The sequence below is a fragment of the Pristiophorus japonicus genome, chromosome 16 (genome assembly GCF_044704955.1).
Source record: "Pristiophorus japonicus isolate sPriJap1 chromosome 16, sPriJap1.hap1, whole genome shotgun sequence".
In the NCBI taxonomy this organism is placed as follows: Eukaryota; Metazoa; Chordata; class Chondrichthyes; family Pristiophoridae; genus Pristiophorus; species Pristiophorus japonicus.
Window position 1 is genome coordinate 137,165,430 of NC_091992.1, and position 27,677 is coordinate 137,193,106.

The 27,677-nt window shown below is 57.1% G+C and overlaps 1 protein-coding gene and 2 pseudogenes across 1 annotated transcript in view; all 3 read left to right on the forward strand.

Moving 5' to 3' along the window:
• The first annotated feature begins 494 nt into the window (after window positions 1-494).
• Window positions 495-27,677, forward strand: part of LOC139226235 (ras-associating and dilute domain-containing protein-like) — a 45,772-nt gene continuing 18,589 nt past the window's right edge. Inside the window, exons 1-3 of the mRNA XM_070856857.1 lie at window positions 495-666; window positions 3,065-3,255; window positions 21,392-21,971. Coding sequence (XP_070712958.1) covers window positions 495-666; window positions 3,065-3,255; window positions 21,392-21,971 — 943 coding nt within the window. The remainder of the gene's footprint in view (window positions 667-3,064; window positions 3,256-21,391; window positions 21,972-27,677) is intronic.
• Window positions 11,863-12,100, forward strand: LOC139227303 (U2 spliceosomal RNA; annotated as a pseudogene).
• On the forward strand, window positions 12,222-12,381 carry LOC139227230 (U2 spliceosomal RNA; annotated as a pseudogene).

Below are 27,677 nucleotides of genomic sequence, written 5' to 3' on the forward strand. Positions count from 1 at the left end.
CTCCTCCCCTCCCCAACCCCCCACCCTCCTCCCCCTCCCCAACCCTCCATCTCCTCCCCCCCCAGCCCTCCATCTCCTCCCCCCCCCCAGCCCTCCATCTCCTCTCCTCCCCTCCCCAACCCTCCATCTCCTCTCCTCCCCTCCCCAACCCTCCATCTCCTCTCCTCCCCAACCCTCCATCCCCTCCCTGACACCCATCTCCCTCCCCTCCTCTGACCTCCCCCCCCCGCCCGACCCTCCCCCGACTCTCCCCCTCCCCCGACTCTCCCCCTCCCCTCAATCCTACCGCTCCCCCGACTCTCCCCCACTCCCTCTGCCCTCCCTCCCCTGACCCTCCTCCCCCCTCCCCCGACCCTCCCCCCTCCCAACCCTCCCCCTCCCCCGACCTTCCCCCCAACCCAACCCCCGCTCCCCCTCCGTCCCTAGCCCAGCACCCGTGTATTCACACACTTGCCGTACACCAGCCCTGTAGGAACACACGCAGACCGGTAACGATGATGAACATTTATTTTCTTCTGCAGGCTAACTGGAGGTGTCTGCGCAGTGACTTTGTCAGCCTCAACCCAGCCCAGCTCCATCACATGCTGCGGGAATACAATCCTGGCCGAGCTTGCCCGCCGGCGTGGAGCCCTGTCCGCGAGGACCAGCCCGCGGCACTGAGCACAGGTGAGTGCATCCCGACACGCGCACCGCGCATACATTGTCCTCTGCTCAGGCACCCGCTGTCCCATCAAACACTCCCAGGGCAAGTACAGCACGGAGTTAGATACAGAGTAAGGCTCCCTCTGTTCAGTTGAGGGATATGGATTGTGAGCTGCGTGTTGCGTCAGAGGGACGGAAGTGATTTTTTCAGTGATCTGTCTGTTCCTGTTTATCCCCACCTCTCTGCCTCAGTCACTATCTGGGAAGGACATCCTTCCTGTACCCCATTGTTATCCTTTCCAATTCCTACACTGGTGCCCTGCTTCCGGCATGACTGAGATTATCATTTTACTGCTGGACCTGGAGTATTTTGTGCTTTGATTCAAAGAGAAACTGCATTAAGCTACTCCACAAATTCCATCACACGGGGGAGGGGAGAGGAGACGATGGGGGACGTGGGGGAGACGGGGGGTTGGGGTGGGGTGGGATGGGTCCGGGGGACGGACAATGAACGGGGAGTGGGGAGGGGTAGGATGGGAGGGGGGACAGGAGGGGGGACGGGACATGGACGAGGACAGGGGAGGGGGGACGGGATGGGACGGGGGCAGGATGGGAGGGGGGTGGGGAGAGTGGTGGGGAGGGGGTGGGGGTAGGGGAGTGAGGGGAGGGGAGTGGTGGGGGGGTGGGGAGTGGTGGGGGGGTGGGGAGAGGAGAGAGGGAGGGGCGGGAGGGGGGATGGTGTGGGAGGGGGGAGACGGGAGGGGGCGGGAGGGAGAGGGGAGGGGATGGGGGCAGGGACAGGTGACTATCGCCCCAGCTGCCTAGGCCCAGGGTCCAAGATACAAAGCCATTTCCCAAAGCTCTCAATTCCTACTAAAGGTTCTAGAATCCAATCTGCTGAAAGCGTTGACTGCTCACATTGTCCGACAGTGAGAGGAGGGCCAAGGAATGTTGCTGGATGATCTCACTTAATGTTCCTTTAATCTTAAACACTTCCTGTAATGATGTCACAAAACAGCACAGCACTGCTGTCCATCACAGGGGCGGCTTGTTTCCAGGCCGTGGTGCAGATTTTATTTCCCGTGGCAACAGGAAACAGCTGGAGTGACGTGGGTGAGGGACATCTCCAATCGTCTCCTCTCCAATCGCCTCCTCTCCTTACACTTCCTCCATTACTCGAGCGGATGCGGAGACTCAGAGCTCAGCTTTCTTAAGAAGCATTTCCCATCCAGCTCAAACAGTTCTCCGCGTGAAGCCCCTTCGCATCAAAGCAATCGGATTCATCAACAACCACTTTTCCTGAAGTTGTAGGATTCATCTTCTGCTCATTTTAGACCATCAGTGTTGAAGCACTAACTTTCCCAGGGCAGGTACAGGGGTTAGATACAGAGTAAAGCTCTCTTCAGACAGTGCAGTAAGGCAAATTTCTCATTACTTGTCATTGGATTGGAAAATGGCACGCAGAACAGAGAACATGTAGTTGCTGCCTGCCAATTCTACATGAGCAAACCCTGCAATTCGCCTCCCCGGCCCTCCTTAACCCTCCCCGGCGCTCCCCGACCCTCATCAACCCTCCCCGGCGCTCCCCGACCCTCATCAACCCTCCTCGGTGCTCCCCGACCTTAATCAACCCTCCCCGGTGCTCGTCGACCCTCATCGACCCTCCTCGGGGCTCGCCGACCCTCATCAACCCTCCCTAGCGATCGCCGGCGCTCCCTGACCCTCAACGACCCTCCCCGACCCTCATCGACCCTCCCCGGCACTCGCCGACCCTCATCGACCCTCCCCGGCGCTCCCCGACCCTCATCGACCCTCCCCGGCGCTCCCCGACCCTCATCGACCCTCCCCGGCGCTCCCCGACATTCCTTAACCCTCCCCGGCACTCGCCGACCCTCATCGACCCTCCCCGGCACTCGCCGACCCTCATCGACCCTCCCCGACCCTCATCGACCCTCTCCGGCGCTCCCCGACATTCCTTAACCCTCCCCGGCGCTTCCCGACCCTCATCGACCCTCCCCGACCCTCATCGACCCTCCCCGACCCTCATCAACCCTCCCCGACCCTCATCGACCCTCCCCGACCCTCATCGACCCTCCCCGACCCTCATCGACCCTCCCCGACCCTCATCGACCCTCCCCGACCCTCATCGACCCTCCCCAGCGCTCGCCAACCCTCCCCGGCGCTCACCGACCCTCCCTGACCCTCCCTGACCCTTCCTGACCTACTTACTGTTGGAGATGCTGTGGGTCTGAGGTTTCTGTTACTGGAGTGAGGAGAGAGGTTGGTGAGTCTGTTCAGGGAGTGCCTGGTTTATGGAGGGAGGGTGAAGCAGTGGAAAGGGTGACTGTAATGCCTGCCGGGGTCCAGCACTGACCACCTCAGCTCACTGCCAGCTCTCATGGTTCTCTATTCTTGTCCTCAGCTGACATCCTGGAGAGCTTTGACAATCACCCGCCCCTGATCCTGCCTTCCAGCACCTTCCACATCGAGCTGGACAAGCCTGTCGCCGAGTACCAGGGCCTCCCCTCGCAGCTGGAGCGCGTCCAGGAGTTTCTGCATCGCCTGGAGCTGCCGGCAACACCCGGGCAAACCAGCTGCACCCCAACCCAACAGGTAAACGGGGAGAGGCATTCGCAGGCAGCACGCCAGCACAGAGTGAGAGTGAGGCCGGGCGCGGGGAGAGTGAGAGTGAGGCCGGGCGCGGGGAGAGTGAGAGTGAGATCGGGCGCGGGGGGAGTGAGAGTGAGGCCGGGCGCGGGGAGAGTGAGAGTGAGATCGGGCGCGGGGGGAGTGAGAGTGAGGCCGGGCGCGGGGAGAGTGAGAGTGAGGCCGGGCGCGGGGAGAGTGAGAGTGAGGCCGGGCGCGGGGAGAGTGAGAGTGAGATCGGGCGCGGGGGGAGTGAGAGTGAGGCCGGGCGCGGGGAGAGTGAGAGTGAGGCTGGGCGTGGGGAGAGAGAGAGAGAGAGAGTGAGAGTGAGGCCGGGCGCGGGGAGAGTGAGAGTGAGAGTGAGGCCGGGCGTGGGGAGAGTGAGAGTGAGGTCGGGCGCGGGGAGAGTGAGAGTGAGGTCGGGCGCGGGGAGAGTGAGAGTGAGGTCGGGCGCGGGGGGAGTGAGAGTGAGGCCGGGCGTGGGGAGAGTGAGAGTGAGGTCGGGCTTGGGGAGAGTGAGAGTGAGGCCGGGCGTGGGGAGAGTGAGAGTGAGGTCGGGCGCGGGGGGAGTGAGAGTGAGAGTGAGGTCGGGCGCAGTGAGAGTGAGGTCGGGCGCGGGGAGAGTGAGAGTGAGAGTGAGGCCGGGCGCGGGGAGAGTGAGAGTGAGGCCGGGCACGGGGGGAGTGAGAGTGAGAGTGAGGTCGGGCGCGGGGAGAGTGAGAGTGAGGCCGGGCGCGGGGAGAGTGAGAGTGAGAGTGAGGCCGGGCGCGGGGAGAGTGAGAGTGAGGTCGGGCGCGGGGGGAGTGAGAGTGAGAGTGAGGTCGGGCGCGGGGGGAGTGAGAGTGAGGCCGGGCGCGGGGGGAGTGAGAGTGAGAGTGAGAGTGAGGTCGGGCGCGGGGGGAGTGAGAGTGAGGCCGGGCGCGGGGGGAGTGAGAGTGAGGCCGGGCGCGGGGGGAGTGAGAGTGAGGCCGGGCGCGGGGAGAGTGAGAGTGAGGTCGGGCGCGGGGGGAGTGAGAGTGAGAGTGAGGCCGGGCGCGGGGGGAGTGAGAGTGAGGTCGGGCGCGGGGAGAGTGAGAGTGAGGCCGGGCGCGGGGAGAGTGAGAATGAGAGTGAGGTCGGGCGCGGTGAGAGTGAGGTCGGGCGCAGGGAGAGTGAGAGTGAGAGTGAGAGTGAGGTCGGGCGCGGGGAGAGTGAGAGTGAGGTCGGGCGCGGGGAGAGTGAGAGTGAGGCCGGGCGCGGGGAGAGTGAGAGTGAGGCCGGGCGCGGGGAGAGTGAGAGTGAGGTCGGGCGCGGGGAGAGTGAGAGTGAGAGTGAGAGTGAGAGTGAGAGTGAGAGTGAGAGTGAGGCCGGGCGCGGGGAGAGTGAGAGTGAGGCCGGGCGCGGGGGGAGTGAGAGTGAGAGTGAGGCCGGGCGCGGGGAGAGTGAGAGTGAGGCCGGGCGCGGGGAGAGTGAGAGTGAGGCCGGGCGCGGGGAGAGTGAGAGTGAGGTCGGGCGCGGGGAGAGTGAGAGTGAGGCCGGGCGCGGGGAGAGTGAGAGTGAGGCCGGGCGCGGGGAGAGTGAGAGTGAGGTCGGGCGTGGGGAGAGTGAGAGTGAGACTGAGAGTGAGGCCGGGCGCGGTGAGAGTGAGAGTGAGGCCGGGCGGGGGGGGAGTGAGAGTGAGAGTGAGGCCGGGCGCGGGGAGAGTGAGAGTGAGGTCGGGCGCGGGGAGAGTGAGAGTGAGACTGAGAGTGAGGCCGGGCGCGGGGAGAGTGAGAGTGAGACTGAGAGTGAGGCCGGGCGCGGGGAGAGTGAGATTGAGGCCGGGCGCGGGGAGAGTGAGAGTGAGGCCGGGCGCAGGGAGAGTGAGAGTGAGGCCGGGCGCGGGGAGAGTGAGAGTGAGGTCGGGCGCGGGGGGAGTGAGAGTGAGAGTGAGGCCGGGCGCGGGGAGAGTGAGAGTGAGGCCGGGCGCGGGGAGAGTGAGAGTGAGGCCGGGCGCGGGGAGAGTGAGAGTGAGGCCGGGCGCGGGGGGAGTGAGAGTGAGAGTGAGGCCGGGCGCGGGGAGAGTGAGAGTGAGGCCGGGCGCGGGGGGAGTGAGAGTGAGGTCGGGCGCGGGGAGTGAGAGTGAGAGTGAGGTCGGGCGCGGGGGGAGTGAGAGTGAGGTCAGGCGCTGGGAGAGTGAGAGTGAGGTCGGGTGTCGCGAGTGATCCCAGCTGCTTTATGAACAAATTTGCATTGAATTACATAATTACATCGTTCTCAGGTTTATAAACAACATTTAAATGAACATTTCTCTGAGCATGTCTCCTCTTTTAAATTGCAGGGAGAAGTTAGCAGGGCGATGGGGGAAAGGGTGGGGAGTGGGACTGATTGGATCGCTCTGTCACACAGGCAGCACAGGCTCGATGGGCCGAATGGCCTCCTCCTGTGCTGTGTGATTTGATGATGATGTTCCCCTCATTTAATCCAAACCAGAGATAATCGTCCTCGTGATTCACTGTCAAAACATTCTTCGTCATCATCGGCCGTCCCACCAATCGAGGAAGACTTGCTCCCACGTTAAAAAGTTCACAGGTGTTTCCCTCGCCCCGACCTCCCTCGCCCCGACCTCCCTCGCCCCGACCTCCCTCGCCCCGACCTCCCTCGCCCCGACCTCCCTCGCCCCGACCTCCCTCGCCCCGACCTCCCTCGCCCCGACCTCCCTCGCCCCGACCTCCCTCGCCCCGACCTCCCTCGCCCCGACCTCCCTCGCCCCGACCTCCCTCGCCCCGACCTCCCTCGCCCCGACCTCCCTCGCCCCGACCTCCCTCGCCCCGACCTCCCTCGCCCCGACCTCCCTCGCCCCGACCTCCCTCGCCCCGACCTCCCTCGCCCCGACCTCCCTCGCCCCGACCTCCCTCGCCCCGACCTCCCTCGCCCCGACCTCCCTCGCCCCGACCTCCCTCGCCCCGACCTCCCTCGCCCCGACCTCCCTCGCCCCGACCTCCCTCGCCCCGACCTCCCTCGCCCCGACCGACCTCGCCCCGACCGACCTCGCCCCGACCGACCTCGCCCCGACCGACCTCGCCCCGACCGACCTCGCCCCGACCGACCTCGCCCCGACCGACCTCGCCCCGACCGACCTCGCCCCGACCTCGCCCCGACCTCCCCGCTCCCTCGCCCCGACCTCCCTCGCCCCGACCTCACGCTCCCTCGCCCCGACCTCACGCTCCCTCGCCCCGACCTCACGCTCCCTCGCCCCGACCTCACGCTCCCTCGCCCCGACCTCACGCTCCCTCGCCCCGACCTCACGCTCCCTCGCCCCGACCTCGCCCTGACCTCACGCTCCCTCGCCCCGACCTCCCTCGCCCCGACCTCCCTCGCCCCGACCTCTCGCTCCCTCGCCTTGACCTCCCTCGCCCCGACCTCACGCTCCCTCGCCCCGACCTCCCTCGCCCCGACCTCCCTCGCCCCGACCTCCCTCGCCCCGACCTCTCGCTCCCTCGCCCCGACCTCCCTCGCCCCGACCTCTCGCTCCCTCGCCTTGACCTCCCTCGCCCCGACCTCTCGCTCCCTCGCCCTGACCTCCCTCGCCCCGACCTCACCGCTCTCTCGCCCCGACCTCCCTCGCCCCGACCTCCCCGCTCCCTCGCCCCGACCTCCCTCGCCCCGACCTCACGCCCCTCGCCCCGACCTCCCTCGCCCCGACCTCCCTCGCCCCGACCTCACCGCTCCCTCGCCCCGACTTCCCTCGCCCCGACCTCACGCCCCTCGCCCCGACCTCCCTCGCCCCGACCTCCCTCGCCCCGACCTCCCTCGCCCCGACCTCCCTCGCCCCGACCTCCCTCGCCCCGACCTCCCTCGCCCCGACCTCCCTCGCCCCGACCTCCCTCGCCCCGACCTCCCTCGCCCCGACCTCCCTCGCCCCGACCTCCCTCGCCCCGACCTCCCACGCCCCGACCTCCCTCGCCCCGACCTCCCTCGCCCCGCCGTTCCCTCGCCCCGACCTCGCCGCTCCCTCGCCCCGACCTCGCGCTCACTCCCCGCTCCCTCGCCCCGACCTCGCGCTCACTCCCCGCTCTCTCGCCCCGACCTCCCCGCTCTCTCGCCCCGACCTCGCTCCAACCTCGCCGCTCCCTCGCCCCGACCTCCCCGCTCCTGCTGTACCTGCCCACGCTCCAATCAGCGACCCGGACCTTGGTGATGTCCCTTTTCACTGCCGTTGCTCTCCTGTCCAGCACCTGCTGCTCCCTGGAGCTGTGGTCGGGACTAACTATTTGTATTGTACTTTTTTGACCGGCAGGTGACAAGCCCCCCCCTCCAGCCGAATCATTCTATCCACGTGCTGCCAGAAGCAGGACCTGAGGCTCCGACTTCCCTCCCCTCCCCGGCCGGCCTGGGGCGGCAGAAAGGGGCCGAGGGTACAAGAGAGAGAGAAGTGGGGCCCTGCGATCAGTCCCACCACATTGTTGCTCCACGGGTTCTTCAACTGAGCTGCTGCTCCTCCGACCAACCGGGCTTCCCGCTGAGCCCTGAGCAGTGTGGGGGGGCGGGAGGGGGGAAAGAGAGCTCTGTCCTCGGTCGCTTCAGAACAGGTCGCTCTCCCTGCCCGGCCGCATTCTTCATTCAAACTACCGCTCAAACTGGGGACCTGGCCGATGGATAGGAGGCAACGTGTGGAGCCGGTTCCAGCCAGTGATATTTGTCCGAGGGAGAGGCTGGGGGAGAGGGGGAAGAGAGAGGCGGGGGTCGGGGGGGGGGTGGTGTGGGGAAGAGAGAGGCTGGGGGGGGTTAAAACCTTGATTAAATCTGCTTAGCCTTCTGCGTTCCAATGCGTCTCCAGTTTCTCCTCAGATCCATGGTTTCCCATTGTGGGGATGTCCCACTCTGAGCGATGACCCCTCCCACCAACACTTGCATCCTCTCCAGCAATCGGACACGCCAACATTTCATTACACTCACAAAGGGCCTTTCAGTGATGTCACACAGCCTTTTCCCACAGGACTGATCTCTGAATGAGATTCTGAGGGGGTTTAACAGGGTAGATGCAGAGAGGATGTTTCCCCTCGTGGGGAAATCTAGAACTAGGGGGCATAGTCTCAGAGTAAGGGGTCGCCCATTTAGAACTGAGATGAGGAGGAATTTCTTCTCTGAGGGTCGTAAATCTGAGGAATTCTCTGCCCCAGGGAGCTGTGGAGGCTGGGTCATTGAATATATTTAAGGCGGAGATAGACAGATTTTTGAGCGATTAGGGGAGTAAAGGGTTATGGGGAGCGGGCGGGGAAGTGGAGCTGAATCTATGATCAGATCAGCCATAATCTTATTGAATGGCGGAGCAGGCTCGAGGGGCCAAATGGCTGACTCCTGCTTCTATTTCTTATGTTCTTATTTGACTGAATGCTTTGTCGGCAGTTTTCATGGAGTTTGGGAATAGGATGTTGGTAATTGCGACTTGCTCCTGAATCCCCACACATGTGGGACATCCTGTGATATTGTGCTGGCTTGGCAGCGAACCGTGTCGAGGTGGGCTGGACCTGTGGTGAGAGTTCACACTGCAGCAAAACGCCTGCCCAACTCACACCCTCAATCCCGCGCTCATTTCAGCCAGTGGCTACACCATGCCTCACAGAGAAGATCCTGACATTTAAAGACATTCTCTGCCTGTGTGTAAATGTATCTCGGGAGCACATGAGGCACCCCGTGGGTTCAGAGGTCACCGTTACCGTGCACATTAACCTGCAGCGAGCGCTGTCCCCGCCGGTCACACTTACTCCGTGTATTTACAGCAATATCAAACACGGGCATTCCTGATATTTGTCAGTTTTGTAAAGGGTCAGAACCAAATATATTTATTCACATTCCGTGACTTTGTTCTGATTACTGTGTCGAGAATTGTTCAGAGTTTGATTTTCCTCGAGACTTGCTTCCTGATCACAGGTAATGCGAAATATCACCACTAACATGCCAAATATCACCACACACACAAACCAAATGTGGCAAACATATCACAGATCTCTACAAACATATTGAATTCTTGGCCCTGCACCCTATAGAGTCCTGGACCTTTATCATATAGATTCCTGACCATGCACCCTATAGATTCCTGGCCATGCACCCTATAGATTCCTGGCCCTTTATCGTATAGATCACTGGTCCTGCACCCTATAGATTACTGGCCCTTTATCGTATAGATTCCTGGCCCTTATTCATATAGATTCCTGCCCGTTTATCATATAGATTACTGGCCCTGCATCCTATAGATTCCCGATCATTGTCATATAGATTCCTTGCCCTGCACCCTGTAGATTCTCTGCCACATACCCTGTAGATTCCCAGCCTGGCACCCTATATATTTATGTGCCCTGTATCCTATATATGCCTGGACATGCCCCTATAGATTTATGCTTCATGTCCTATATATTTCCAGGCCTCTACCCTATAGATTCCCAGCACAGCACGTGGGCCCTAAGCTCCGGAACTCCCTCCCTAAACCTCTCCGCCTCTCTCTCCTCCTTTAAGATGCTCCTTAAAACCTACCTCTTTGACCAAGCTTTTGGTCACCTGTGCTAATTTCTCCTTATGTGGCTCAGTGGCAAATCTTTTGTCTTATAACACTCCTGTGAAGCATCTTGGGACGTTTTACTACATTAAAGGCGCTATATAATGTAAATCGTTGTTGTTGATAATGGAGTAGAAGTGTGATCACTATCTGTAACACTAAAATGTGGCTGGCCAGATGAGGTGAGATTTGTACAATGGGGCACAGCATTCAAACACGGCAGAGCTTGGTGATATCCAGGTCTAGAATCCTCGAATCGTACAGTGCAGCAGTAGGCCATTCAGCCCATCGTGTCCATGCCGGCTCTGTGAAGGAGCGATGCTGTTAGTCCCACTTCACCCCCCCACCTGCTCTTTCCACATAGCCCTGCAAATTTTTTGTTTCAACTATTTATCCAACTCCCTTTTGAAAATTACTATTGAATCTGCTCCCACCGCCCTTTCAGGCAGCGCGTTCAGGACTAAAACCTCACAAACCCAGCCTGGGTTTCTCAGTGTGCCTCAACATCTCCTTGTGCTCGATATGTAATTCCACACCAGCATGTTCCTTCTCCACGTTAATAACAATGAACACGTTCCATGTCGACAATCCGATTTCTATTGTGTGCATTTTCTCTTTTCACAAATGTCCCTCTAATATTTTGCCCTTTGGTTGAACGTGTTGGAGGTGCAGTCAGTGCCAGGTGTTCCCTCTGAGCCTCTGCCGAGTCTTGTCGTCTGCTACTCAAACTCCACAGCTCCAGTGGTTAGCCAGAGATCCAACTCCAGATAGGACATTATTTTCATTTCACAATTTAATGATCTTGGCAAGACCGAGCTGTATACATATGCAGCACAGCGCTGGCATTGTGCTCCCTGGTGCAGCAGTTACACAGCACCAACGAGAGCTGCTTAACCATTTACCTGCCCGCACTGAGACCCTGAGCAACCAGACAATCATTAACACTGGAATAACGAGTCCCACCAGGGCTGCCTTTCCGCGGGAGTTCTCCCCTTGGTCCGCTGTGATCCTTTACATTGTTTTTACCCGAGTTGCCACAGCTCCTTCACCAAAGTTACGGCGGACAAGTGGGGGGAATCGTCGGGGAAATTCATCCCCCCACTGTTCATTGTGTTACTGGATGGATTGGTGTTTATTCAGCAGGGTAAGGGTCAGTCTGTGTAACTGTACAGAGTCACTGTTTATTCAGGGTAAGGGCCACTCACTGTAACTGTACAGAGTCACTGTTTATTCAGGGTAAATGTCACACTGTAACTGTACAGAGTCACTGTTTATTCAGGGTAAGGGCCACTCACTGTAACTGTACAGAGTCACTGTTTATTCAGGGTAAGGGTCACTCACTAACTGTATAGAGTCACTGTTTATTCAGGGTACGGGCCACTCACTGTAACTGTACAGAGGCACTGTTTATTCAGGGTAAGGGTCACTCACTAACTGTACAGAGGCACTGTTTATTCAGGGTAAGGGTCACTCACTAACTGTACAGAGTCACTGTTTATTCAGGGTAAGAGTCACTCACTAACTGTACAGAGTCACTGTTTATTCAGGGTAAGGATCAGTCACTGTGTAACTGTACAGAGTAACTGTTTATTCAGGTTAAGGGTCACCCACTGTAACTGTACAGAGTAACTGTTTATTCAGGGTAAGGGTCACCCACTGTAACTGTAGAGAGACACTGTTTATTCAGGGTAAGGGTCACCCACTGTAACTGTACAGAGACACTGGTGGGTGGGGTGGCTTGACCCATCTACCTCCATGGAGGTGTGTGGGGGACCTGACCCATCCACCTCCATGGCACGAACCTGGTATTGCAGTACTTCCAGGAACGGTGCAGTGGCTCTAGGCCTTTTGGCTAAGAGCATTGGCGCAGAGTGATCCTTGATGTGTGCAAGGTGACCTCTGGCATTTGTGATTTGACAAAGAATTGGAAAGATTGGCTACGAATTTTAAAAAAAACTGTACAGAGACACTGTTTATTCAGGGTAAGGGTCACTCACTGTAACTGTACAGAGACATTGTTTATTCAGGGTAAGGGTCACCCACTGTAACTGTACAGAGTCACCGCTTCTCGGCCTTTTGGCTAAGATCATGCGTGGCTGACCTGACAGGGGAGTAGCCACCATGACCTCCGGGTGGTTCTCCCTGGATCAGGAAGGTATATGCTTGCTTTTTGGAAATAGGAGGTGGGTGAGGTGGATTGACCCATCCACCTCCACGGAGGTGTGTGGGGGGCCTGACCCATCCACTTCCATGGCACGAACCTGGTATTGCAGTACTTCCAGGAACGGTGCAGTGGCTCTAGGCCTTTTGGCTAAGAGCATTGGCGCAGAGTGATCCTTGGCGTGTGCAAGGTGACCTCTGGCCTTTGTGATTTGACAAAGAATTGGAAAGATTGGCAACGAAAAACAAACTGTACAGAGTCACTTTCAAGTGTAGTATCTGTTCTTATCAGTTTAATATCCCCTATGGGGACATGATATTGAATAGATTTTTGGACAGGGAGCTGGATCAGGGGCTTGCCCCGTCCACTCCATGCACCGACCTTGTATTGCAATATTTCCAGGAACGGTGCAATTTTGCCTCTCGGCCTTTTGGCCTAAGATCAAACACATTGGCGCAAAGTGATCTTTGGCGTTAGAGTTGATCTGGAACGAAATTGGATTAAAAAAAAACTGTACAGAGTCACTGTTTATTCAGGTCAGGATCACTCACTGTAACTCTGTGACTTTACCAGAGTGGTTTCAGGCTGAGAGAAGCACAACACGCAGTAGCTAGTTACTGAGTTGGGTGAATTCAACTGAACTGTGAGCCGGAAGTGTTTGATTGCTGGGTTCAGCGATGGCTGGGTGTGTCTTGCTTATTCTGGAGCTTCTGAGCCTCGGGGAGTCTAATTACACATGTGGGCAGTGTTCAGGCTCTGTCTCCTGCAATCTGCTGACTTCCAAAACCCACAGCGCCAATGACTGCCAAACCCTGCTCACAGAGACCATGTCCCTGAGGGGATCACTGCTCAACGTGTTCAGCTTGTCTGTTCAACTGTAACCTTTCCCACAGTACAACAGTGACTACACTCCAAAAGTACTTCATTGGCTGTAAAGTGCTTTGAGACGTCCGGTGGTTGTGAAAGGCGCTATATAAATCTAAGTCTTTCTTTTTTCTTTAACTCTAAACTCTGACTAATCACTCCTTCACTCACCTCAAAGCTGACGGCAACTCGATGGTAAATCAGTGTCAGAGCAGTGGGAGGCATTCAAGGAGGAGATCCTGAGGGTACAGTATGTTCTCTTTAAAAAAAAAGGGTGGGGCAACAAATCGAGAGCCCCCAAGGTGTCAAGGGACATGCAGGGTAAGATAAAGTAATAAAGGGAAGCTTATGACAGATACCGAGAACTCAACACTGCAGAGATTCTAGAGGAGTATAAGAAGTGCAAGGGTGCAATTAAAAAAGATATCAGGAAAGCAAAGAGAGAGCATGAAAGAATGTTGGCAAGTAAAATCAGGGAACACCCAAAGATGTTTTATAAATGCATTAAGAGCAAGAGGATAACTAGAGAAAGAGTGGGGCCTATTAGAGACCATCAAGGAAATCTGTGTGCGGAGGTGGAAGACGTGGGTATGATTCTTAACGAATACTTTGCATCCGTTTTCACAAAAGAGAGGGGCGATGCAGACTTTGCAATGAGGGAGGAGGAGTGTGAAATATTAGACGAGATAAACATTGTGAGAGAGGAATTATTAAAGGGCTTAACAGCTTTGAAAGTGGATAAATCCCCAGGCCCAGATGAAATGTATCCCAGGCTATTAAGAGAAGCAAAAGAGGAAATAGCAGAGGCTCTGACCATCATTTTCCAATCCTCTCTGGCTACAGGTGTGGTGCCAGAGGATTGGAGGACTGCTGATGTGGTACCTTTGTTTAAAAAGGGAGAAAGGGATAGACCGAGTAATTACAGGCCAGTCAGCCGAACCTCAATGGTGGGAAAATTATTGGAGAAAATCCTGAGGGACAGGATAAATCTTCATTTGGAAAGACACGGATTAATCAAGGACAGTCAGCACGGATTTGTCAAGGGAAGGTCGTGTCTGACTAACTTGATTTAATTTTTCGAGGAGGTAACCAGGAGGGTCGATGAGGGCAGTGTGTATGATGTAGTATGTATAGGTTTTAGCAAAGCTTTTGATCAGGTCCCAAATGGCAGACTGGTCACGAAGGTTAAAGCCCGTGGGATCCAGGGCAAAGTGGCAAGTTGGATCCAAAATTGGCTCAGAGGCAGGAAGCAGAGGGTAATGGGTGATGGGTGTTTTTGTGACTGGAAGGCTGTATCCAGTGGGGTTCCGCAGGGCTCAGTGCTGGGTCCCTTGCTTTTTGTGGTATATATCAATGACTTGGACTTTGAATGTTGGGGGTATGATTAAGAAGTTTGCAGATGACACTAAAATAGGCCATGTGGTTGATAATGAAGAAGAAATCTGCGGACTGCAGGAGGATATCAATGTACTGGTCAGGTGGGCAGAACAGTGGCAAATGGAATTCAATCCGGAGAAGTGTGAGGTAATGCATTTGGGGAGGACTAACAAGGCAAGGGAATACACATTAAATGGTAGGACACTGAAAAGTATAGAGGAACAAAGGGACCTGGGAGTGCAGGTCCACAGATCCCTGAAGGTTGCAGGCCAGGTGGATAAGGTGGTTAAGAAGGTATACGGAATGCTTGCCTTTATTAGTCGAGGCATAGTATACAAGAGCAGGGAGGTTATGCTTGAACTGGATAAAACACGAGTTCATTATCATCATAGGCAGTCCCTCGAAGCAAGGATGACTTGCTCCCACACCAAAAAGGGATGAGTTCACAGGTGTTCCAATGAAGGACCTAATATTCCAGATCCCGAACTACATCCTGAAGGGTGGAAGATGCCTGTGCGTGGATTTTTTTAACGTGTAGTGGCCGTTGCACACCAGTGCCTTTTTGAAACACTGGTTAGGCCACAGCTGGAGTACTGCGTGCAGGTCTGGTCACCACATTACAGGAAGGATGTGATTGCACTGGAAAGGGTGCAGAGGAGATTTACGAGGATGTTGCCTGGACTGGGGAATTTTGGCTATGAGGAAAGATTGGAGATGCTGGGTCTGTTTTCTTTGGAACAGAGGAGGCTGAGGGGAGACATGATTGAGGTGTATAAAATTATGAGGGGCCTGGATAGGGTGGATAGGAAGGACCTGTTTCCCTTGGCAGAGGGGTCAACAACCAGGGGCCATAGATTTAAAGTAATGGGGGGTGGTTTAGAGGAGATATATCGGGAAATGTCTTCACGCAGAGGGCGTTGGGGTCTGGAACTCACTGCCTGAAAGGGTGGTAGAGGCAGAAATCCTCACCACATTTAAACAGTACTTGGATGTGCACCTGAAGTGCGGTAATCTATAGGGCTAATTACCTAGAGGTGGAAATTGGGAATAGCTCTTTGTCGCAGACACGATGGGCCAAAATGGCCTCCTTCCGTGCTGTAAGTTTCTCTGATTGTAAACCTGTGGCAGTCCTCCCCTCTCTGCAACAGGTAGGCGATATAACGGATGTCGCTCCGCTCCACCACATTGCCTCTCCGATGATGGACTGAGTGTTGGCTTGTGCCTGGTCATGCAGTGAGACTCATTTCCTGGGTAACTATTGCAGGTTATAGGGGATCTGGGCAGCGTTTGAACCCTCGTATACTCAAAGCTTGACTTTGCTGACTCTTTGTTCCAGAGACAAGTACGGGAAGTACTCCGTACTACTGCTCTGGAATGTGCCAAGAACAGAGAGAAAACAGGCCAGTTTATAAAAAAAACATCCCAACAGTGTTGGAACAGACTGAACGCAGTGTGTTGTAAGGCAGCTCTGTCACAGCTCGCGTGGGCATCTGGACACACTGTGGGCAATCTTTGGCCCGCTGGCAATGCTGGGTACTGGAGCCATTTCGGGGTTCGTGTTCACAAAACATAGAAAGCTGCACATCAAGTCGATAAGGCTTTAAAAAAACAAAAGGAAACCTGTTGTATGACAAGAGGTGCAGAATCTAAGCATTGAGTTGTAATAATGTACGGGGGAAGGCTCGAGTCACAAGGCTGTGGGTTTAACCCCCACTCCAGGAACTTGAGAACATAAATCTAGGCTGGCACTCCAGTGCAGTGCTGAGGGAGTGCCGCACTGTTGGAGGGGCAGTACTGAGGGAGCCCGGGACTGTCGGAGGGGCAGTACTGAGGGAGCCCGGCACTGTCGGAGGGGCAGTACTGAGGGAGGCCGGCACTGTCGGAGGGGCAGTACCGAGGGAGCGCTGCACTGTTGGAGGGGCAGTACTGAGGGAGCCCGGCACTGTCGGAGGGGCAGTACTGAGGGAGGCCGGCACTGTCGGAGGGGCAGTACTGAGGGAGTGCCGCACTGTCGGAGGGGCAGTACTGAGGGAGTGCCGCACTGTCGGAGGGGCAGTACTGAGGGAGGCCGGCACTGTCGGAGGGGCAGTACTGAGGGAGTGCCGCACTGTCGGAGGGGCAGTACCGAGGGAGAGCCGCACTGTCGGAGGTGCAGTACCGAGGGAGCGCTGCACTGTCGGAGGGGCAGTACCGAGGGAGCGCTGCACTGTCGGAGGGGCAGTACTGAGGGAGCCCGGCACTGTCGGAGGGGCAGTACTGAGGGAGTGCCTCACTGTCGGAGGGGCAGTACTGAGGGATGGAGCGCCGCACTGTCGGAGGGGCAGTACTGAGTGAGTGTCGGAGGGGCAGTACTGAGGGAGTGCCGCACTGTCGGAGGTGCCGTCTTTCGGATGAGACGTTAACCCGTCTGCTCTCTCAGGTGGTCATAAAAGATCCCGTGGCACTATTTCGAAGAAGAGCAGGGGAGTTATCCCCGGTGTCCTGGTCAATATTTATCCCTCAATTAGCATAACAAAAACAGATTATCGGGTCATTATCACTTTGCTGTTTGTGGGAGCTTGCTGTGCGCAAATTGGCTGCCGTATTTTCCGCATTACAACAGTGACTACACTCCAAAAGTACTTCAATGGCTGTAAAGCGCTTTGAGACGTCCGGTGGTCATGAAAGGCGCTATATAAATGCAAGGCTTTATTTAATATTGGGCTGATCTCTGGGCCTGGAGAATAGTGGGCATGGGATGGCTGGGGAGGGGAGGGGATGGGGAGCTGAGGCAGGGGGGTGGCTGAGGGGGGGGGCGGGGCAGGGTGAGGGGAGGTGCAGGGGGGCAGTGCGGGGGGAGGGTCCATTCTCGGGGCCTGGAACCCAGTGCAGGTATAGCCCAGGGTGGTTTCACCGTGTCTGGACAGACACCCCTGTTCCTGGATCCACAGAAATAAATGCAAACCTCCAGTGATTGGGGGTCTGGAGCAAAGGCTCGTGTAAGAAACCGGAGAAAGTTTTTGTTGCACAGAAGGATTGTGAGGCTGTGGAGTGCTCGATCGGAGTTAATGATTGAAGCAGAGACTGTGTGAACATTCAGCAGTAGGTTAGAGAGGTGGTTGGTTAAAGGAAAGGTACGAGAACAGGGCAGGCACACCCTGGGAATATCTCCGTAACTTCTCCCAGCTCCGTCCCTGCCTCAGCTCATCTGCTGCTGAAACTCTCATCCAAGATTTTGTTACCTCCAGACTCAACTATTCCAACGCTGTCTTGGTCTGCCTCCCATCTCCCACCCTCTGTAAACTTCAGCTTATCCAAAACTCGGCTGCCCCGTGTCCTAACTCGCACCGAGCCCCGCTCACCCATCATCCCCTGTGCCCCGTGTCCTAACTCGCACCGAGCCCCGCTCACCCATCACCCCCTGTGCCCCGTGTCCTAACTCGCACCGAGTCCCGCTCACCCATCACCCCCCTGTGCCCCAACTTGCACCCAGTCCCGCTCACCCATCACCCTCTGTGCCCCGTGTCCTAACTCGCACCCAGTCCCGCTCACCCATCACCCCGTGTGTCCCGTGTCCTAACTTGCACCCAATCCCACTCACCCATCAGCCCCTGTACCCCGTGTCCTAACTCGCACCCAGTCCCGCTCACCCATCAACCCCTGTGCTCCGTGTCCTAACTCGCACCCAGTCCCGCTCACCCATCAACTCCTGTGCCCCGTGTCCTAACTCGCACCCAGTCCCGCTCACCCATCAGCCCCTGTACCCCGTGTCCTAACTCGCACCCAGTCCCGCTCACCCATCAACCCCTGTGCTCCGTGTCCTAACTCGCACCCAGTCCTGCTCACCCATCAACCCCTGTGCCCCGTGTCCTAACTCGCACCCAGTCCCGCTCACCCATCAGCCCCTGTACCCCGTGTCCTAACTCGCACCCAGTCCCGCTCACCCATCAACCCCTGTGCTCCGTGTCCTAACTCGCACCCAGTCCCGCTCACCCATCAGCCCCTGTACCCCGTGTCCTAACTCGCACCGAGCCCCGCTCACCCATCACCCCCTGTGCCCCGTGTCCTAACTCACACCCAGTCCCGCTCACCCATCAGCCCCTGTACCCCGTGTCCTAACTCGCACCGAGCCCCGCTCACCCATCACCCCCTGTGCCCCGTGTCCTAACTCACACCCAGTCCCGCTCACCCATCACCCCCCTGTGCCCCAACTTGCACCCAGGCGCGCTCACCCATCACCCTCTGTGCCCCGTGTCCTAACTCGCACCCAGTCCCGCTCACCCATCACCCCGTGTGTCCCGTGTCCTAACTTGCACCCAATCCCACTCACCCATCAGCCCCTGTACCCCGTGTCCTAACTCGCACCCAGTCCCGCTCACCCATCAGCCCCTGTACCCCGTGTCCTAACTCACACCCAGTCCCGCTCACCCATCAGCCCCTGTACCCCGTGTCCTAACTCGCACCCAGTCCCGCTCACCCATCAACCCCTGTGCCCCGTGTCCTAACTCGCACCCAGTCCCGCTCACCCATCAACCCCTGTGCCCCGTGTCCTAACTCGCACCCAGTCCCGCTCACCCATCAACCCCTGTGCCCCGTGTCCTAACTCGCACCCAGTCCCGCTCACCCATCAGCCCCTGTACCCCGTGTCCTAACTCGCACCCAGTCCCGCTCACCCATCAGCCCCTGTACCCCGTGTCCTAACTCACACCCAGTCCCGCTCACCCATCACCCCCTGTGCTCACTGACCTACATTGGCTCCCGGTACAACAACGCCTCAATTTAAAAAAAATTCTCATCTTTGTGTTCGAATCTCTCCATGGCCTCGCCCCTCCCTATCTCTAACCACCTCCAGCCCCACAACCCTCCGTGATCTCTGCGCTCCTCCACCTCTGCCCTCTTGAGCATCCCCGATTGGAATCGTTCCACCCTCGGTGGCCGTGCCTTCAGCTGCCAAGGTCCTAAACTCTGGAATTCCCTCCCTAAACCTCTCCGCCTCTCTCCTCATTTTAGACGCTCCTTAAAACCAACTCTTTGACCAAGCTTTTGGTAGCTTTTGCCTAATGGCCCGGTGGTTGTTTGATAATCGCTCCTGTGAAGCGCCTTGAGACGCTTTACTATGTTAAAGACGCTATATAAATGCAAGTTGTTGTTGGTTTACAAACCAATGTTTGCGCCAAAATTGGGCAAGAGAAAGGACAGGACAGGAATGTGCTGGGGGAGAGCCCGGGTTATTCCCGGCCCCGGCCTCCCCCCCCCTCACCCCGGCCTCCCCTCCCCCGGCCCAGGCCTCCCCTCACCCCGGCCTCCCCTCCCCCGGCCCAGGCCTCCCCTCCCCCGGCCCCGGGTAAACCTCAACATTGGAACTTTGGGAAATGAATAGTTGAGAAAGGATACTGAGTATTCCTGAACGAGGGATAAAAACTCCCCAAGCTTTATGTCCTTGGGTTTAAGACGGTGAGGGAGGTGGGAGAGTGTGAGGACAGGGGGTTTGGGGGTTTATGAGGAGTGATTCAGAGCACTGAGCTTCGGTGTATCAGTTCGACTCTCAGCGATAACTGCAACAGGAAGTGGTGTCTGACAGGCCCCGCTCCCCTCGTGGGCTGTGGAAGCAGCTGGTATGGGTTGGCACAAAGGCTTGGCATTCATTCCAAAAGGAGGGCATTGGGCGATGTGGCATTCTAGCACCTCCCGATCGGTGAGCTGGTGCAAGGGAGCGGTGGTCAGACTGACTCCCAGCTACTGAGCGGCCTGTGATCTGAGCGGGGCCGATTGTGTAGAGAGAGGGTGAATGGGGGCAGATTCAGTGCTGGGGTGAGGGGGCAGCGAAACCGTGCATTTACCAGGGATCTGCATTCCAGGCCTTTTTAAAATCTCTCACAAAACATTTTCTCTTTGTCATCACTTTGGATTGGGATGCAGTCAGTGAGATAATGTGTGAAGCTGATCCCAATCATTGTGTGAGCTTTCATTTCCCCTTCCAAGTGCGTGTGACACGCAGGGCGGGAGCGTTCAGTAGGCGAGACTGAGGCTCAGTAACTCCTTTTACAAATTCTGCGGTTACCCCTTGTGGCAATCAATAAACGGGCAGCAATAGAAGCAGAATCCCTCGGTTCCACCCCTGCAACATCACAACCAATTTTAATTAAAGTACTAGTCTGGGGGCATACATTCAACATGTCTTGTCCATTTTTCGGGTTGAGGTGGCGGGGAGCTGAGTTTTGGCAGCCAACTTGCGCACAGCAAGCTCCCACCAACAGCAGTGTGATAATGACCAGATAATCTGTTCTTGTTATGTTGATTGAGGGATAAATATTGGCCCCAGGACACCGGGGATAACTCCCCTGCTCTTCTTCAATATAGTGCCATGGGATCTTTTACATCCGCCTGAGAGAGCGGTCGAGGCCTTGGTTTAACATCTCATCCAAAAGACAGCACCTCTGACAGTGCAGCACTCCCTCAGTACTGCCCCTCCGACAGTGCGGCGCTCCCTCAGTACTGCCCCTCCGACAGTGCAGCGCTCCCTCAGTACTGCCCCTCCGACAGTGCGGCGCTCCCTCAGTACTGCCCCTCTGACAGCTCGGCACTCCCTCAGTACTGCCCCTCCGACAGTGCGGCACTCCCTCAGTACTGCCCCTCTGACAACGCGGCATTCCCTCAGTACTGCCCCTCCGACAGCGCGGCACTCCCTCGGTACTGCCCCTCCGACAGTGCGGCACTCCCTCAGTACTGCCCCTCCAACAGTACGGCACTCCCTCAGTACTGCCCCTCCGATAGTGCGGCACTCCCTCAGTACTGCCCCTCCGACAGTACGGCACTCCCTCAGTACTGCCCCTCCGACAGTACGGCACTCCCTCAGTACTGCCCCTCCGATAGTGCGGCACTCCCTCAGTACTGCCCCTCCGACAGTACGGCACTCCCTCAGTACTGCCCCTCCGACAGTACGGCACTCCCTCAGTACTGCCCCTCCGATAGTGCGGCACTCCCTCAGCACTGCACTGAAGTGTTAGCCTAGATTTTTGTGCTCAAGTCCCTGGAGTGGGATGTGAACATGCAATCTTCTGACTCCGAGGTGAGTGTGCTACCCACTGAGCCACAGCTGGCACTGTAAAGGGTTAAGTTACGAAGATAGGCTTGTATTCCCTTCAGTTTAGAAGGTTGAGGTTTAATTGATGGATTTGTAACTCTCTGTGTAACATCTTCTGTTTCAGAACACAGGCCCGGTTCCAGAGCCTGTTCCAGTGACGATTCCAGAGCCGGATTCAGAGCTGATTCCAGTGACTATTCCAGAGCTGGATCCAGAGCCGGCTCCAATGATTGCTCCAGAGAAGGATCCAGAGCCGGCTCCAGTGACTGCTCCAGAGAAGGATCCAGAGCCGGATCCAGTGGCTGTACCAGTGGCGAGCGCTCCCAGCTGTGCGGATGTCCTGGGGCAGCATGCCAAGCAGGGCACGACCCATCACTGCACCGCCGGGGCTCAGCCAGTGTACCGAGGGAAGTTTACAGGAATGGGCCGCTCGCTGTTCCTCGCTCAGGCCCCGGGCAGCCTCCGCTCCTGCCAGGCTGAGCTAGCACACAAGCTAAAGAGCCTCGAGCTGCAGAGCAATCTCCCCGGGCATCAGGACCTGGCCCAGAAGAAGCTGGCTCTGGATCCCTCCTGCCTGCTGACCCCACCCAACACCCCACAGATCCTGGAGCTGGCCGAGGGCGAGGGTGATCCCGTGGAGGCAGCCTGCAGGAGGATGGTTAACGGTGAGCAGCCCCAACCCCGAGACAGCAGCAGGCCTAAAGGTGAGACTCTCTGTCCTGGGCTCTCCTTCCTGTCCTGTCTCTCTCTATCTCTCCCCTTGTGTTTTGTGTCACTCTCCTTCCTGGCTGCACTTCTCTTTCTCCTGTTCTGTCCCTCTCTCTTCCCAATTTCAATGTGACTCTCTCGTTCTCTGTTTATTATCCAGGTCTGTCTCTCTCCTCTGATATAAGAACGTAAGAAATAGGAGCAAAAGTCGGCCATACTGCCCCTCGAGCCTGCTCCGCCATTTAATAAGATCATGGCTGATCCGATCATGGACTCAGCTCCACTTCCCTGCCCACTCCCCATAACCCCTTATTCCTTTATCGTTTAAGAAACTGTCTATCTCCATCTTAAATATATTCAATGTCCCAGCCTCCACAGCTCTCTGAAGCAGCAAATTCCACAGATTCACAATTTTCGGAGAAAACATTTCTCCTCATCTCAGTTTTAAATGGGCGGCCCCTTATTCTATTATGCCCTCTAGTTCTAGTCTCCCCCATCAGTGAAACATCCTCTCTGCATCCACCTTGTCAAGCCCCCTCATAATCTTATATGTGTATCAGTGTCTCACTCCTTCCAGTTCTGTCTCTCTCATCCCCTCGTTCTCTGTTTCTCTTTCTACACTCCATTCTCAGTCTCTCTTCCCTTCTTTCTGTCTCTCTCCCTCTCTCCATCTCGGTTTCTGTCTCTCTCTCTCTGTCCTGTTCACTGTCTCTCGCTCTTTTTTCCCATTCTCTCTCTCTCTCCCTCCCATTCTGTGCCTCTCGCCGCTCTTCCTATTCATTCTTCCCTCTTCACACACACAGCGAACGGTCACTAGTTGCTGGCGTGAAGCAACAATAAACCATTTGGATTGCAGTTACATCGGCAGTCCTGGAGGAATCTGGTCAGGTCATGAAGGGTCCCACACACTCTGCTCCACACAGCTGCACAACATTATTCACCCTGGTTCCATGCCAAGCGACACGATGCTGACACTTCCCAGCAACAATGTTCGGGAGATTCATGGAAAAATAGGGAGAAGGGAAATTAAGCAAGTGGGGAGACAAGAAGAGGGAGGGAAGGGCTGAGGAGCAAAATCAAGAGAGGGAGAAATCAGATAGGCAGGGAGGGAGAGAGAGAGAGCGCGGAGGGAACAGGAGGACATTATACAAACTGTCCCGGTCACTGAGTCACCATCGTCATCATAGGCAGTCCCTCGAAATCAAGGAAGGCTTGCTTCCACTCTAAAAGTGAGTTCCCTAGAATTACAGTCCCTGTCACAGGTGGGACAGACAGTGGTTGAGGGAAGGGGAGGGTGGGACTGGTTTGCCGCACGCTCCTTCCGCTGCCTGCGCTTGGTTTCTGCATGCTCTCGGCGACGAGACTCGAGGTGCTCAGCGCCCTCCCGAATGCACTTCCTCCACTTAGGGCGGTCTTTGGCCAGGGACTCCCAGGTGTCGGTGGGGATGTTGCACTTTATCAAGGAGGCTTTGAGGGTGTCCTTGAAACGCTTCCTCTGCCCACCTGGGGCTCACTTGCCGTGTAGGAGTTCTGAGTAGAGCGCTTGCTGAAGGAGCACTTGCCCGACATGAGACTGTGAGTAGCAACATGGTGAAGAGGCTCTAGTTCCAGTGTGGTGCACAGCGGCTAAAGAGACAGAGCTCAGACGCCTCCGTGAGCTATTTCCGGCATGGTGTAGGAGGTCATTATTACTGATTAAAAAATAAAGGAGACCAGGAAAGGAATGTGAGAGAGAGGAGGGAGGAGAATGCAGTCTGCTGAGCAGTGGCAGTTGAAACATGAACTTACGCAGCGAGTTGTTGTGATCGGGAACGCGCTGCCTGAAAGGGCGGTGGGAGCGAATTCAATAGTGACTTTCAAACAGGGAATTGGATAGACAGTTGTAGGGGAAAGATTTTCAGGGCTGTGGGGAAAGAGCGGGGTGGGGGGAGTGGGACTGATTGGATCACTCTGTCACAGAGCCGGCACAGGCTCGATGGGCTGAATGGCCTCCTCCTGTGCTGTGTGATTCTCTGCTCCCTACGCCAGGTACAAGCCGCTTCGACACACTTTGCAATCCCTGAAGCAGGACTGATCTCTGCAAATGATTTAAGAACCCACACTGCTTGATCGGCTTTACCTGGATCAGGTTAGGGTTGGGTTCAAACACTGAGAAACGGGACTGAGCGGAGTCACGCCGAGGACTCAGAGACCAGCTGCTGCTTCTCAGTGGGGTGGGAGAAACGGTAACCTTTCCCTTCGCTATTCGCACTCAGTCGCCACTCTCCATAAGAATGGACGGCAAAATGCCTGACCCTTTATTCTCCCCTCTCTCCTGAAGGTGCTGACTTTCGCCGGGGTAGGGGCTGCATAGGCATTGGCCTCCCGATACTGCACCCGTGTGACCACCCTACCTGACAGAGCCGGGAGCATGAGCATCAGCGGGGTATTCCACTGGGGGGGCATCGCAAACAGGACCTCACCTGCCATCCATCAACAGGTGGTCAGGAAGGACACAGCTAACTGGTTTAACCTTTCTGAACCCAGAGGCCCACCGGTACCTCGGCACAGAATCCGATCTCCATGGTAAACTCACTCCCTCACTCACCTGGATGGGATACAGAGAGAATGGCACCTTGGGTAGGATTCTCCGCCTGGGTCATGGCCGCTATTTGGCAGCAGCATCACCTGAAGTTTTGCCACACTTTACTCTGCGATAAGAGGTCAGGGCTCGGGTCGTGACCCTGTACCCCGGGTGTGAGTGTGTCGGGGTTCGGGTCGTGACCCTGTACCCCGGGTGTGAGTGTGTCGGGGTTCGGGTCGTGACCCTGTACCCTGGGTGTGAGTGTGTCAGGGCTCGGGTCGTGACCCTGTACCCCGGGTGTGAGTGTGTCGGGGTTCGAGTCGTGACCCTGTACCCCGGATGCTGAGTGTGTCAGGGCTCGGGTCGTGACCCTGTACCCCGGATGCTGAGTGTGTCAGGGCTCGGGTCGTGACCCTGTACCCCGGATGCTGAGTGTGTCGGGGTTCGGGTCGTGACCCTGTACCCCGGATGCTGAGTGTGTCGGGGTTCGGGTCGTGACCCTGTACCCTGGATGCTGAGTGTGTCAGGGCTCGGGTCGTGACCCTGTACCCCGGTTGTGAGTGTGTCGGGGTTCGAGTCGTGACCCTGTACCCCGGATGCTGAGTGTGTCAGGGCTCGGGTCGTGACCCTGTACCCCGGATGCTGAGTGTGTCGGGGTTCGGGTCGTGACCCTGTACCCCGGATGCTGAGTGTGTCGGGGTTCGGGTCGTGACCCTGTACCCCGGATGCTGAGTGTGTCGGGGTTCGAGTCGTGACCCTGTACCCCGGATGTGAGTGTGTCGGGGTTCGAGTCGTGACCCTGTACCCCGGGTGTGAGTGTGTCGGGGTTCGGGTCGTGACCCTGTACCCCGGGTGTGAGTGTGTCGGGGTTCGGGTCGTGACCCTGTACCCCGGGTGTGAGTGTGTCGGGGTTCGGGTCGTGACCCTGTACCCCGGATGTGAGTGTGTCGGGGTTCGGGTCGTGACCCTGTACCCCGGATGCTGAGTGTGTCGGGGTTCGGGTCGTGACCCTGTACCCCGGGTGTGAGTGTGTCGGGGTTCGGGTCGTGACCCTGTACCCCCGGGTGTGAGTGTGTCGGGGTTCGGGTCGTGACCCTGTACCCCGGGTGTGAGTGTGTCGGGGTTCGGGTCGTGACCCTGTACCCCGGATGTGAGTGTGTCAGGGCTCGGGTCGTGACCCTGTACCCCGGATGCTGAGTGTGTCGGGGTTCGAGTCGTGACCCTGTACCCCCGGGTGTGAGTGTGTCGGGGTTCGGGTCGTGACCCTGTACCCCGGATGTGAGTGTGTCGGGGTTCGGGTCGTGACCCTGTACCCCGGATGTGAGTATGTCGGGGTTCGAGTCGTGACCCTGTACCCCCGGGTGTGAATGTGTCAGGGCTCGGGTCGTGACCCTGTACCCCGGATGCTGAGTGTGTCGGGGTTCGGGTCGTGACCCTGTACCCCCGGGTGTGAGTGTGTCGGGGTTCGGGTCGTGACCCTGTACCCCGGATGTGAGTGCTGTGTTACAACACAGTGAAAGGCTCATGTAGAAATGTGTGTTGTTATCTCCGGAGCCATTTTCTTTAAAGCCGTTTAATACTAGACGGTGAGGTTAATGTTGGACCGTCCGGCTGCTGTGCAAAGTAGGGTGGTCGGCCTCTGTCGCGTCACTACACGGAAAATCACCCCTCAAACACGGTTATACAAACCAGTCACAGCTGACACATAGTGGGCACAGAATGGCTGCAAGGATAGATTCCCAATAAACCATCACCTTCCTATTTACTCCCATTGTACAGAATACCAATGGATCCAACCCTTTGTATATTTTATACGGAGCGAGGGGCAGAATCAGACATGGTTCCTGCTCTGGATCACCGTCGAATGATGGATAATGTGAGTGAGTGAGTGTTACCCAGCAGCACTGTGGGAGCTCCTTCACCACACGGACTGCAGCGGTTCAAGGCAGCGGCTCACCACCACTTCTCGAGGATACCTAGGGATGGGCAATAAGTGCTGGCCTTGCCAGCGACGCCCACATCCCAGGTATGGATAATAAAACACAGGAAGACCAGGCACCGGGGAAAGGTAGAAGGGGAGTTACCAGCCATGGGACTGTACCCCAGCAACCAACCAGTGGCCCAGGGGGAAGGGCTGAGAAAAATCCAAGGGGAAGGGCATGTGCTCCTTAGAGAGGAGCATTTTAGTGTTCTCCCCGATCTCAGGCAGTGAATCTTTATATTTTGTTTTTGATGGCCCAGGTCTGGTTCCTGCAAGGCCAGCGAGGAACAGCTGAACACACAGCCAGCGGCAGGCTCACCTTTCAATACCCTTTAACCTCCAGCAAGCTGCCAATGTGCTTTCTACCCCCAAATTCTCAGGATCAGGAATTTGTCAACTTGGGACATTCCACACTTGGAACTGGAGCTTTTAAAGCAGGACAGGAGCCAGGGAGAGAGGCTGTTACTTAGCCTTACTCCCACAATATCCCGGGGATTCACTGGGCACAGCATTCCAGAACCGAACGCTGATTGAACGTATCCGTCGTTCCATTGCCAAGAATTTGGGCTTGGTGTCGTAAGGTTTGAGTCTTGAGCTGGGGGAGAGGTTATTGGAAACTCGATCGGACACGTTAATATTGTGGCCATTGGCTCACGCTGTTGCTTACACTGAGTGAATCCCTGTGGGTCCGCAACAGCCCAGGACAGCGTGAGCACCCACTCCGATCCTTTCCTCTGTCTCTATCCCCTCCTCTGTCCAAGGGTCAGCTGTGGCTCAGCACTCGCCTCGGAGTCAGCAGGTCATGGGTTCAAGTCCCACGCCAGAGACTTGAGCACAAAATTCAGCCTGACTCTCCCAGTGCAGTACTGAGGGAGCGCCGCACTGTCGGAGGGGCAGTACTGAGGGAGCGCCGCACTGTCGGAGGGGCAGTACTGAGGGAGCGCCGCACTGTCGGAGGGGCAGTACTGAGGGAGCACCGCACTGTCGGAGGGGCAGTACTGAGGGAGCGCCGCACTGTCGGAGGGGCAGTACTGAGGGAGCGCCGCACTGTCGGAGGGGCAGTACTGAGGGAGCGCCGCACTGTCGGAGGGGCAGTACTGAGGGAGCGCCGTACTGTCGGAGGGGCAGTACTGAGGGAGCGCCGCACTGTCGGAGGGA